The sequence below is a fragment of the Carettochelys insculpta genome, chromosome 1 (assembly GCF_033958435.1).
Source record: "Carettochelys insculpta isolate YL-2023 chromosome 1, ASM3395843v1, whole genome shotgun sequence".
Classification (NCBI taxonomy): Eukaryota; Metazoa; Chordata; order Testudines; family Carettochelyidae; genus Carettochelys; species Carettochelys insculpta.
In genome coordinates, this window is record NC_134137.1 from 182,733,672 (window position 1) to 182,748,117 (window position 14,446).

The 14,446-nt window shown below is 40.0% G+C and overlaps 1 protein-coding gene across 7 annotated transcripts in view; it reads right to left on the reverse strand.

The window, feature by feature from the left end:
* Window positions 1-14,446, reverse strand: part of BACH1 (BTB domain and CNC homolog 1) — a 51,386-nt gene that overhangs the window by 16,686 nt on the left and 20,254 nt on the right. For all 7 annotated transcript variants that reach the window (XR_012645962.1, XM_074997147.1, XM_074997157.1 and 4 more), the window contains 2 exons: window positions 4,063-5,448; window positions 1,056-1,262 (listed from right to left, as the gene is read on the reverse strand). Coding sequence is in view for 6 of the 7 variants with exons in the window: in XM_074997147.1 (XP_074853248.1) it covers window positions 1,056-1,262; window positions 4,063-5,448 (1,593 nt within the window). In the remaining variant the exon portion in view is untranslated. The remainder of the gene's footprint in view (window positions 1-1,055; window positions 1,263-4,062; window positions 5,449-14,446) is intronic.

Consider the following 14,446-nt stretch of genomic DNA (forward strand, 5'->3'; position numbering starts at 1 on the left):
ATTCCCTGATGCAAGGGACTTCAGGCAAGTGGCTTAATAGGGTCAATTAAGCAAGACTCCATCACCCTCCAGAGATCACCTTTACTATTGCTGGAGCATTTCATGCAAACAGCATGAGTCTGGAGGCAAGGTTTTGGCACTTGACTAAATGACTCAACAACAGCAGGGGTCACCTTATGCTGTGTATAATGGGCCCTGGACTACTTCAAGTAATAGCACCATGGACTCTGGTGAGCATCCTAGGCAGTGGAGTCAATCAATCTAGATGGATTGGGCATCTTAGTGCCACTTACAGTACAGCACTGGGCTACAGTTTGAACCTCTCTAATGAGGCACTCTTGGGACCTGACCAGTGCCAGACAAGAGAATTTGCCAGACTATGGCAGGGCAGTATTGTCTAGTAGCATTACCAACACTTCCACTGCTTACTGGGCTCCATAGAAGATAATCAGGGTACGTTACAGCTAAATAATGCCATAGAACATGTGTCCCTCTACAGAGACACATCTGAAACTGTGGTTACTGCACAACAACAATCAGAAAACACTCGATGCAGAAAGCAATTACAAAGGAGTTGGGTAGAACTGCACAATCGTAGTCCATTTTCCCTCTTCAGCTCATACCAAAATGTAAAGCAATTAGTCATTTTTACTGTGGCTCTTGTTTCTGCAAGGCTAAATTGAAGGCACACTGTTGTTGGTGCCAAGGAAATCTATGAATAGTTTGTACCCCTCCCAAAGAAACTTTAAAGTAGGTTACAAACAATGTTTTGGTACTAACAAGGCTCATGCTAAATACTTCGTTTTTGGTTTTAGAGCTACACGGTACATTTAGACCATAAATTTTAAAACAATATACTCTGATCTGACCTGTATTTTATACAAGGTCAGCATAGCAATGTTAGTGTAGGAAAATGCTGTATGTGAACAAAACTTCAAAGCTGAGTGCCTAACATTATGCAGCTAAATCCACAAGTGGCCAAATGGCTGACCCAAAGAAAAACAAACTAATTTGAGGGATGAGTCTGAACTCATTAAGGAATTTTCTATACATACCAGTTTTTCTATTTCAGATTCAAGATTCTGTATGCAGTCGAGTTTTCTCTTACGACAGCGCTGTGCAGCAATTCTGTTTTTACTTCGCCTTCGGATGTCATGGATACAATCCAGCTGTTCAGGAGTCAATTTCTGCATTTTCAGAAATGACTGAAAGTCATTTCTAGAAAGTGAAATGATTGTTTGTGCATTGAATTCCAGTTTTACCTAAAATATAAAATATAGGTTTGAATCAAGGAGGAAACTGATAAAAGTAAAATGAAAAATCAGCTAACCTAGAGGGGTTTCTTGAAACTAAAGTTAAATAACATTTATAAAAAGCAGCTTCATTAGAAGAACATGAGCAGAACTACAACACTGATATTAGTGGTGGAGGCAAAAATCAATCTAATACCACATCTGTTTTGTGACAGAAAATCCTGGGATTTCAGGCAGATATCTCACAGATTTAAAGACTTTGCACATTTAATTTCAAGTTTTTCAAAAAGTGTTTATTTAACAGTAAAATCTACCCTATGCAGTGGATCACAACAGGCCAGGTATTGGTGCAGTGGTTCTCAAATTTTTTGTGCTCAGGAACCAAATATTTGTAAATGTTTATGTCCTGTCACAACCTACTAAACTGTCAGGAGTAAAGGCCTAAGGGAGATTTCAGCTGGATCCTTCATCCCAATGGGGTTGGGTCCTGGCCACCACTGTGGCCACAGTGGCAGATCCTGCACTGTGGAGCTGGCTGGGCTCTTGGCATTACAACCTCCAGAGCTCCAGCACCACTCAGGCTTAACCACACCCACCTGACTGGACCATATTTGTGAGAGTGAAGTTGTGACCTAGCTCAAAGGGTTGAAGTGCCACTTACTCAAAATTTGGTCTATTCAGACTCCTTCCATCATGATGAGTGTCCAGCCAGATGTGTGGGACAGGAGCCACCACATAACCTTTTGAAACATTTCGTCAATCCAGTAGTGTGTGTCAAACCACAGGATGAGAAACCCAGAGTTACTAAATAAGACCTTCTAAGAGGCATCCCAAGCATAGTCTGAATTTTATCCTCAACTCTTTGCACATCTATTTTATATAAATACACAATTTTACACCTATTAATGTGTAGTAAATTTTATCTATTCTAAGGGCAACTGGTTGCGACCCCTATATTTAGGTTTCCTAACACTTTACATTATTATATATGGAACTGAACATTTGCTACTGCTATACATACTTGAATTTTGGGACAACAGCTGCCACAAATATAAACACATAGCAACAATTTAAGGCCCAAATCAAGTGTTGATGACATGTTGAAAGCCATTCTTATTTTTCAGGGTTTATATTTCAAAATAAGCTATTGAGGGAATATATGCAAATTTAATAAAAATAAATATAAAGCTCTAAAAGGTCAGTTTACTTTCACCTAAAAACAGACTGAAGGGAGGGAGTCTTTCAGTCTGTTGCTACTAATACTGCCTGGAACAGCAGGAACACTAAAGTTGCAGATAGAATGCTACTCCCATCAGCAATACTACTTCCCATTCCATGAATTTAAGGAATGGGCCAAATTCAGCCTTGGAATTTGCTTGCATTGTTTCCTCACTTACTTTCAATGCAAGTTGTGCACTGCTTACTTTGGGAGATGAAACTTTTCTTAAATCCTAAAAGGTAAAATATGTCTTTAGAGCAGTGAAGTGTTCTACATGACATCACCATATTGTAACTTCAGCATGTTTAAAATACAGATTTCCATTTTTCTACATAGTTTGTGGAAATGGATTAGCTAAGTCATTCAGCTGAAGGTACGAGTTATACTATATGAACAACAACAAAACAACATATTGAGAGAGATGGAGGGGAAAAAAAACAAAAAAACAACAGGAAAACCAGGAGTTCTTCACTTCATCACAGAACAAGATGCTAATCAATTTCTGCTGTTGAAGAAACAGATAGTACATAACTAAAGCAGTAGAAACAAGTGCAATATAAAAGTAGTCTGGAATAATACAGAGTATAGCTTGACAAAAAACAAGAATTCTTCCCCATGCTCAAAAGAAATTGCCCCAACTACAATTAAAATCAAAGATTTTAAAAAGTTTCCAATGGAATGAAAATCCCCAAAAAGACTTTAATATGAAACATTTTTCATAATACTTAAATACATTGTAAAACACACTTTAACTATAAAAACAATCAGTATTGAACAGCTGAAAAAGTCATTCAAACTTTTCAGTGAGAGAAATTGTCAAAAGAAGCACTTTCATGAAAAAAATATTCCAGTTTTAATTGAACTACATGACAAATTTTTCCTTAGAAAATTATGCAAGCTGTTCTAATAGTGACATGTCTTTTCTCATCTTGCCCATTTATTTCCAAACCCATGACATTGTGGCTGTGTCTACACTGAGCCCTAGTGCCAAACAGTTTGATGCAAATAAGCAGTCTTGAAAATGGTGAACATTTGCGTATTCACTAGCTAATTGCATATTTCAGGTTAATTTGCATGTTCGCAACAGAAATCAAGCCTTGTGGACATGGTTCCGCCGGCAAAAACCCCTTTGCTGCCAGCGTCTAATGCCTGATTTTTTTCTAAGCAATAAGGGGCTGCCAACAAAAGGGGTTTTTGCCAGCAGAACCACCTCTACACGGCTTGATTTGTGTTTATATTATGCAAATCAGCCTTATGAATATGCACATTACTTGTACCATTATTATGCAAATTAACAGTCATTTTGCATTCGTGAGACTGTTTATTTGCATCAAACTGTTGGCACTAGGGCTCAGTGTAGACAACTTATCAGAGAGGCTATGTATTTCAATAAACCTTGGTTAACAACTTATTTAAAATTACTAGATGTATTCCAACGGAGTTTGACCATTCTAGATGGAGAAAGAAAATGATACTTTCTCTAGAGTTTTGAAAACAAAGAAAGAAAATTGTACTTAAGAGGGTCAAAAACTAGGTTTCAAGACAGAGCTTAAAGATGTATAGAAACAAACAGAGCCAATCCATCCTCACCTCACATTCCTGTTCTCTTGCTGAACAGGACTCACTATCTCCCTCAGTGTCAGTTTCAGAGTCTTCTCCCAAACTTATCACACAAGTATATGGACATTGTTCTTGTTGTGATTCCCGGACATAATCTCCACTACTTATCTCTGGGCTGTCTGCATATACTTCAGTACTAAGGTTACTTATAAATGGGCAGTTGACCGAGTTCAGAGTTGTAAAAGTTCTTTGAAAACAAGGTTCAGGGCTCTCACTGAGACTGATACCTAACCATGGACACTCTGACTTTTTTCCTGAAGATATTGGTTCTGAGCATTCTTTTGTTGTTGTAGGTGACAAACTCACTTGACACGCAGATTCTGTATTGTAAATGTCACTCCAGAACCCTTTTGCTAGGTGTTCAGCTACCTCTCTCTCCACACTGCTTCGATCACTCGATGTAATACATACATCTTCTCTAGTACACAAATTAGACTTCGTCAGTGAATCATCTAGATTTTCAGTGACAGGCTTGTCATTTCTGTCTATGGTAGCTGTTACTGGTTTTTCAGTTACAACTGCGTTTTGCATACCGCTGAAATTCAAGCTGCTGTATTGCTCATATGCATGCGGAAAAGGTGCAGAAAAAAGTTCATGAGGTGCAACAGAAGAGTTTTGGGGAAGAGAAGCAGCATTTGTTTTATCCACAGGACATGAAATACTCTGAGGCATAGACGCCCTCTTCAATTCCTCTTCTTGCTCTACCTCTTCCTCCCCCTCTTCCATTTCTTCCTGAGTCTCTTCACATTGTGAGACCAAGTGCACAGCTGTGCACGCCTGAGATTTCTGTATGGCATCATTAAATAATTCATTCTGATGAATGGTTGTAGCTGATGTTATTTGGTCATCTTTAATACTGGAACCAATCTCTGAAGAATGGACTTTTTCACTCCCAAAAGCTTTCTGGAACTTTCTATACTTTGGGCATAGGGAAAACAAGCCAGAAGCATTATCTTTTTCTAAATATGCAGGATCACATGTTTGACTGGTATTATCAGGGAGATGAGATATTTTTGCATGTTCTTCATCTGTGCTGAGCTTTGAATGAGGAGTTGCAGGGTATTCAGTTTCCAAAAATTCCTCCACTTCACCTTCTATTGCTAGGTCTCCATCATCCATAAGAGCAATGTTTGCTTTCTGGCAGCGTGAGGTACACCACTTCTTTCTAGGGCATTCCTCCTGATCTGCTTTACTGTCCGAAAACTTGAATTTCAGAAATTGAAAGCAAGATTCCTCAATATTTTGCATGCCCAAAAATTTTGCACACTTGCAAACTTCAGACACATTATCTTTATTTAAAATAAGTTTGGCAGTATATGCAAACTGAAGCAAAGGAGCAAATCCCTTAAGTGTGACCTATTTATAAAAAAGAAAAAGAACAAACACATTAGTAAGGCCCATTTCTTGATAGGCTGAAACCTGACATATCACAATCCAATCACTCACATAAGACAGCTCTGTGAAACAGACTCAAATCTGCCTTGATCAGTGCCACGGGAACTACTTATCTTGTTCCTACAACTGTTTGCTGGCAAAGTTTTATTGTTTTGGCTTAAGACAGCAAATGGGGGTTTCAATTACTCCCTGCTTGGTCAGATCAAAACAGGCATCAAACAACAGATCCAGTCCTGGGGAAAAATTCTGAGCAATAATGAGGAGATGAAAACACAGTTAATTTCTTTAAGAAAAATTAACTCATAGCTAGACAAGCTCCCTCAAAAATCCAACTCTGGATATGGCACTTCTACTATGACCCATTTATAGCACACTATTCCACAGAGATAAAGACAAAATTCCAACAATGTATTCCTCAACAGTTAAAAGTACTATCCACTGAAAAGCAGTAAACATATGCAAAAGCAGGATTAGATCGTCAGATTTCTTTTCAAACTCAAGAATAATTTACTTGTAAACTTACCATATTTCTGTCATCTAGCAAACTCCTTTTTACATGTAGCCACCACTTTTCATTCACAAACTAATAGGTTACGAATTCTGAGATCAGTAATAATAGGAATTTGCTTATGACCCGTTATTTACTTCATTAGTTTAGCACATCCCTCCCTGCCCATTTAAAGGAAATTTGTTTTCTTTCTGCACAGACGCCATATCAGGGTGGATAAAATCAATGAAAATACTCAGTTTCTTATTTAAAAATGTTTACAACTAAATCTCATCACAAATGTACTACACCTACACTTGCAGTCTCCTTAAAAATGAATCAGTGGTTTTATTCTGTTTAGCTTAACTACCAGCTCTCGATTTTTGAAAGTTCTGTGCTTTCAATTTCTATTTCTCAGTACAACATGCAGAGACAGACAGGCTGGATAGGACTGTTGTTGTTCTATGCTTATATGGTGGTGGACCTGGGCCAAGTACAGCAGAGGAGATAGATAAGACATTGTCTTAAAGCAGGGAAACCAACATATAGGAAAGGATGGAGGCAGCATAGAAAGGAAGAGTGCAATAGACTGGACGGAAAAAGGGAATACTTTATGCAGCACACACCGACTCCTATAATTCCCCTGAAAAATACAGTTATAACTTCTAGGCCCTATCTAGACACATTTTGAAGAATGTAATTAGGTGTAAATAGGTGAAAAAGAAATACATGTCAAGTGTATATAGCGGAGGAAGATGATGCAGTTGCAAGAATAAAACATCATAAGAGAGATTGCTTACTGGGAGAAAATGATGTGGTTGAAGATACCAAAATGTCTTAAGAACAATGTGGATCAACTCGTTAGTAACTTAAATAATTCACTTGGCAATGCATCATTCTTCAAGATTCTCTCTATGCCTTTTAGTGCAAGTGTGGTTTAACAAGTTCCAAAGATGTTTGTTATGTTTGATAGAGCTAGGAAAAATAAAGTTTCTTAGCTAATCCTTATGGCTTATTTGATTAGTTAACTAAGTTTAGACTATCATTCAAATATACAGTACAGAAAGTAGCAGTAAGAGAAATCTAAAGTTGCCAGTTGCCACTAATTCATGTTCCTTATTTTAGAATATTATGGCCACAGACCATTACTAGTGATGCCATAAGTCTATTCCCTACTTTACTTCAGCCTAACTGGGCTTTTCCAAGGAAAGCCTATCCTGTATTTGTTTTCTCAAAAACAGAAATGCCAGTGAGTTCAGTGGGACTTACTCCAAAACAACATGTACTCTAAGCACAATCTTAGCAACTTGGAATCCATTCTGCATCTGTGCTGGAAAAAAATGTACTGATTAGCTGAATAATACAATGATTCAATATCATTCTTGAATTTCTGCTTCAGGATTCCATTTAAGTGTAAGAAACTGACAGACTGTCTATCTGGAACAACTTCAGAGTCATTTGTTAGTACTTTTCACATCAATGCTGCAACTAAAATTTCAGACAATTTATCAGTAGCAAGCAAAAGATTTCAATCACCCAGTAAAATCGCCACCATGGGATAGATCTGTAGTAAGAACCAGCAAATATCAACAAGACATCACAGATAAAAAGACTGCTCAGTTCATTTATGTCACAAATGCTCCTTTTCACTTTAACATTAAACACCTTAATTGACATGATTGAGTACTTACGACCAGGTTACACTTCACCTGATAGAACCGTTATGGGAAGGACTGTATGTGAAGGAATATGAACAATGTACAAGAAATACTGAAGGAAATTTGCCAGTCTAAGCCTTGATGGGTAGAGCAATGTACACAATAAACCATTAATACCTGCCTGTGACAACAGAAAATGGGGTTGCATATCTCTCAGAAACAGATATGGCGCTGATTACAATCAACACATGAATTTAGCTTCAAAACAGCTGTAAAACCACAAGAGGAAAGAGGATGTCAATTCACCCCTCTCCAAATCCCTGACATATAGGCAGAAGTGGCAAGTAATAAGTCTTACTAGTGATCCGTTACATGATTTGCTGAGTGTTAGCAAAGCATGCTGTGTATATGAACTGAAACAGCCAACACTATTACAATGTTTTGAAATGGTCATTCTCTTCATAAGTATCTTTTAATTTGATGTAATTGGGCTGAAAGTACAATTCTTAAAATAATTAAGTAGTAATGAACAAAGTGAGCAGTTTCCTTTAGCAGCTAATTTTATCATATAGTGCATTAAATAGGTTTGTTTAACAAGTTTCAATGCAAGAACTTTTTGTATCCTTTAGATTTCTGAAGTACTTTTTAGCTTTAAATGGAAGCAGTGTAAAACAGGATAATGAAAACCATCAAAATGACTAATCACTTGTTTGCCAACTGAATCCATACTCCATGAATCAAGACGCCACATACTGGAAAATTTATGACTTAGACTTGAGGTGGCTGCTACAGGAGAACACATATGCTGACTCAACCTCTCTTCCAAACCAGAGTGGTTATGAATTAAGAATTAACTATTTCATTAAGAATTTTCTAACACACTACCATTAGTGCACCTACTTCCTGCTTTAGCAGACAGTTACTGTAATTCTTAAGTCAGTCACAGATAATCTGTACTTGTGTTTCTATAATGTATCAATTTTGTACAGGTTGAACCTCTCTAAGCTGGCAACCTCGGGACCGGACCAGTGCTGGATCAGAGAATTTGCCAGACCACAGGAGGTCTGTATTATCTTGCAGCACTACCAACACTTGCACTGCTTACTGGGTTTTTAGAAGACATTTAGGGGTAAATTACAGCTAAATAACAGCACAGAACACTGAGAGCCAGGACTGGTGGCTGTAAACACTTTCTGGGACCACGGGAAACTGGTTCACACCCATGATAAGTGGTCATCCAGCTAACTAAAATTGTGCTGGATTATGAATGTTGCTGGATGAGAGAGTTCTGGGTTGGAGAGGTTCAACCTGTACTCCTGAAAAAAAGTGTTGGATAAAGCATTCTGGGCACTACTTACAAAGGTACAATACCATCATAAGTTAAACTTGCCTAAATTGCCATGCCAGCATGACTCAACCTTGATTTTCAGCTTTCTTCAGTATATGCTCCAGTGACTTTGTGATGCCAATACTTGTAAGATAACCATTTTAGTTAAGGTAAAATGAACTCTCTCTTGTGTAAGAGCAATGAAACATGCCTGCAGATGGTGTTTCACACTGTGGGGAAAAAAAAGGATCTGGCGCAGCATGTGAATGAGTTTCACCATGAACTGAAGTCCCAGTTTTGAAGATGGCAAAAATGAGAACACGGTGGTTTGAGAATAACTGAGGGAATAAAATTTATTTCAGTTTGGCACCTGACGAACTATCAGAAATTTCATTGTAAACACTGATGGGTAAAGAGAATATCAATTGCTGCTTAAGGTAATACCTCCTGCATGGAACTATTCAACGTGTTAGATTAAAGCTGAATAACCAGTCTGAGACCTTTTCCCTTCCCCCACATTATTTAGGAGAAGGGAATGTGAACAAAGATTATGAAAAATACAAAACAAACACATACTTCAAAATGAAACAAGAAATTCAGTATGAGATGGCTGTTAATATTTTACAACCATAATTTGTATTTCAAATAAATCATGAAACATGAATTTATATAACCTAAGAATTATGACTGCACAGCTTAAAGCTTCCTAAGGCACCTTTAGCTTACAGAATAAACTTTTAGCAAGTGTTAGGTTTTGTATTTGGGAGTTAGTGATGTTTGATTCAGAGACCAGCTTCCGCCATTTATCATTCAGCAGGTCACTTAAGAAGCAATCAGTGTTTTATTAAACCAACAAGAGTATTGAGTAAGCTTTCCCCAGTTCTAAGCATACTTTATTTGGAAGCCTGATGATCCTAAGAGCTACTGAGTATCATTGAATGACTTTCCCTGTGCAGGTTCCAATGCATTCACTAAGAAATGTTTCTCGTAAGATGCATTTATAGGCACCAATGAAATCAACTGCCACTCTGTGTCAATTCAAATCGCAAATTTATCTCAAAATGCATCCATATGTTTATTACTCTCTATGGGTCACCTTCACTTTCCCACCCAAGAGTAAAAGATCAAGGCAGATCTTTTGACTTTTTGGAATAAATCACTCACATTTGTGGTCAGCTCTGGATATGGTCATGCATACCTACATGCTTCAGGCAGGAGGCTGGGCTACATGACCTCCTGAGGTCCCTTCCAGCCCTAGAATTCTGTGCCAATCCATTTAGTGCTCCTGCTTCCATTCAGTCAAGAGGACATGGAAAGCCATATGATATCCTAATTTGCCAGGAAGCAGCAAATAACATTGTCCATTATATTTATAACTGCTTTAACATATACTTGATCTGTTAACTGCAGCACATGGATTGCTGGTTTGTCTTCAAAGCTGAGTGAGTAACCAATCAAACAAGCGTTCTCAGGAAGTCATCCACATAGATTCATCTCAGTAATTTATTACAGTACTAGAAGATTTACCCAGAGCTGCTCAGGTCCTCCACTAGAGGGGGGCTGGAAGTGTGGGGGTGCAGGAGTCAGAGCAGGTGGTGGGGGCGTCAAGGTTGGGACTGCACTGGCTAGCTGGCAACTTTGATTCCTGGGGTGAGCCCAGGGTAGCAGGGACTGTGCTGGCTAGCTCGCAGCCGCTCTTGCAGCTGAGCTTGCTCGCCGCACCCCTGTTGTCATTCTGGAGTATAACTGCCTCCCTTTTGTTTGATGAGAAACATGGATATCACATTGTCCTGACACAACCAAACACTTAAGTTGTAAAAGGAAGCTGCATACCAAGTTTGGTGGTCCTAGCTCTTACTATTTAGGAGGAATTCTTGAATAGACGGATGGATGCATAAATGCTCTCAAATATATAGTAGATAAAGGCTAGCTCTTTTTTTGAGGTTACTGACACCCAGGTACACAATCAGGATCCTGAAGTCTTCTAATCCACCAGGTTAGGGAAGCATGTACCTACTTAAATTATTTCTTAGCTCCCACATTCTTGACAAATGAGAAGCAAAGCCTAGGTGGTTTAAATTTGCTGCACATTTCAATATCCCATGCACACAAATGTACATACTTCATAAACTGGAACAAGGCATCTGCTTTATAAATATTTTGGTAATAACAAAACAAATTTGCGATGAAAAAATTTAAAATTTAGCTGCTCTAACAGGACCAGGAATACAAAGTAATACACACTTTTCTCAAAGTGGAAGTCTATTTCCTCTTTACTAGCCTTAGATGCAGACTCCTGCAGCTCAAACAAGGATGAGTAAGGCTTAGTTATTCTTTCATGCTTTGTGATGGACAGCGAGTGAGAATGATTTATGTGAATTATGGGAACAGTGGTGGGAAAAGGAAAGGAAATATTAGATGGGATGGATTCAGTGGACAAGAAAGTTTGTTTTTGGTTTAATTAGAAGTACAATATTGGTTTTAATGCACTACTATATGCCTAGCCTACAGATTGAAACAACAAGTTCAGTTGAGACACAAGACACTGCATCAGTGTGTAAATTAAGGTCTGCTGCTGCAGTTCAAGCAGACGAAAAGGACCAAGCAGAGTGGGCAAGTCAGAGTCTTACACTTAAGTCTGCAAAATGCACCATTATGAAAACTAAGATGGACAATGAAGTAATTGACTGCTGCTCCATGTTGCATAATCTCCAAGATGGCAGCACTTAAGTTAAACCATGAGCTTGCTTGTGTTCTTGTTACTTTGCGTACCTCAACAACTAAGTGCTAATATGAAGGACTGTTTAAAATGCACAAAGGATTTTTAATTTACATTTAAATATACAGCAACTGAAAATCCCTTCTAGGTTCTGAACATTCCAGATAACATAGGCTATTTGCTTTCTTGGATGGTAAATAGGCTGTTAAATTCTGATTGATTGCTCCTTAGCACACCAGTGTCATTTGTTCAAGGCTTTCCAGACTTCTGGCATTTTTTCAATTGGTACCTTTAAATGTTTTCTATATAGTTTATGTTGAAAAAAAAAAGAGAGATCAATACAGTAAACTCCATCTTAACTGACATTCTATCACTTGGAACTCTCAAATAATTGGCATTTTAACCATAAGTAAGATTTAGTTAAGTTTGCTACAAGTACAGTATAGTGAATGTAAATACAAATGAAAACATCACATAAAGTATAAGTTTACAGTGTACAATACTACTGTTGTTCATAAAAGTACCCTGCATACATTTTTGTTTGTTTCTTAGTAACCAGTCTTGTTTTGATTTAGCGTTATGCATTGCTAGGTATACCTCTCAATTGTCCAGAACACAGTAGTGCCTCGATTTATGTAAGAGTTGCATTCCCATACATCCTCACATAACTGGAATTTTGTGTAAGTCAGGCGGCCGCTTATTCCCTGGCAGAATGCCTATTCTACAGCTGAGGAAGCAGCACGAGCACCTGGAGCTCCTTTTGAAAGGTAAGTCCTGGGGTTGGGGGAAGGGCAGTTGGAGAAGGTTAAGTCTGCAGGTGGGTTGGTGCCAAGGGAGGGGGTCAAGGGGGTTAAGACGGGGTGGGCTGGGGATGCAGGGGTCGGGGGTGGAGTTGAGATGGAGCTGCACACGCAAGGGGGGAGGGGAGCAGTTGAACCAGGGCAGGGAGGTTGAGCTAGAGCCAGGCGTGGGGGTTGTGAGCCTGATGTTGGGCGGGGGGGGAGAAGGGGGCGGCAGGCTGATCTGGAGCCATGCGCAGGGGCTTTGAATTGGGATGGGGGGGGTTTGATCCAGAGTTCTGCATGGGGGTAGTAAGCTGAAGCCAGAGCCAGTTGGGGCGGGAGGTGAACCAGAGCTGTGTGTGGGCAGTGAACGGGAGGCTGGAGGAGGTTGAACCAGGGCCGTGCGGGTTGAGCAAAGGCTAGGGGAAGCAGGATTTTGAGTTGTGCTTAACTCGTGTTAATGTGGAGTTAAATGCAACTCAAAATCATGCATTTCAAGGGTTTTTGAGTATCTGGCAACCTCCCGGTCCCATGGCTACCAAATATGAAAGAGTCTACTGTAGAAACTTGGCTGCCAGAAATCAGAAAAAGCATGGATGTGTGTGTGGAGAGAGGAGCTGGAAGACAAGTGATAACTGTAAGTTCACTCCTTTGCTAGCAAAATTACTCTAAATTGTATACATTTAGAATAGGGCAGTGTTTCTCAATCCAGGTTCCCGGAGTGTGTCTGCGGCACACTTGATTACCTCTGGCGGTATACCATCCTGGCCAGGGGCCTTTCCTGCTGCAATGCTGTCGATAGCTCTCTTCAGTTCATCCACAGTCAGTTCCTGATCCAGTTCGTCCATTACTGGTAGGAGCTCGACGGCATCGAGGGCTGCGTCAACCACAACGTTCTCGCGTGAGTACAGCTCGGAGTAGTGCTCAACCCAGCACTCCATCTGTTTGGCTTTGTCAGCAATGACTTCACCAGATTTGGATTTCAGAGGTGCCATCTTGTTCTGGGTGGGTCCTAATGCCTTCTTCATACCCTCGTACATTCCTCTGACATTACCAAAGTTGGCACAGGTCTGGATGCTGCCGCATAGCTGGAGCCAGTAGTTGTTGGCACAGCACCTGGCTGTCTGCTGTACTGTTCTTCTGGCCGCTCTAAGTGCTTGCTGGGTACTCTGGCTCGGTGAGCGTTTGTACTCCAGGAGTGCAGGGCACTTCTTTTCAATGACTGGAATCATCTCATCGGAGTTAGCTTTGAACCAGTCATTCATGTTTCTAGCTCTTCTTCCAAACACCGACAAGGCCGTGTTGTAAACTGTATCCCTCAGATGTTGCCATTTGGATGTCACATCGGCACCCCCAAGGCCGCTGCACAGATTTTTCTGGAGGGTCTCTCTGAACTTTTCAGCTTTCTCCGAGTTTGCTGTCTTTCTAGCGTCAATGCGGGGCCTTCCAGCAGGTTTAGAGCAGTACAGCTTCTTGGGTGTCAGCTTGAGCTTGGAGCAAACTAGCGAGTGATCTGTATCACAGTCAGCACTATGATAGCTGCATGTCAGAAGGACGTTTTTGAGGTTATTACGCCTAGTGATGACCACGTCTAGTTGATGCCAGTACTTTGAGCATGGGTGTCTCCACGACACTCTGTGCTGTGGCTTCGTTTGGAAGAATGTAATCAAGTGTGCCGCGGACACGCTCCTGGAACCCCTACATGAGCTACTGTGCCTGTGCTGGAAAGAAAGTGAGGTTCCACAGGATATGCGCGATGCTAACATTGTAACATTGTATAAGAACAAAGGAGACAGAAGCGACTGCAACAACTACCATAGAATCTCCCTCCTAAGCGTCACTGGTAAACTGTTCGCTCGCGTCATCCTTGGCAGACTCCAGAAGATTGCTGAGAGGGTGTACCCCGAATCGCAGTGCGGATTCCGCGCAGAGAGGTCTACCATTGACATGGTCTTCTCTCTAAGGCAGCTGCAGGAGAAGTGCAGG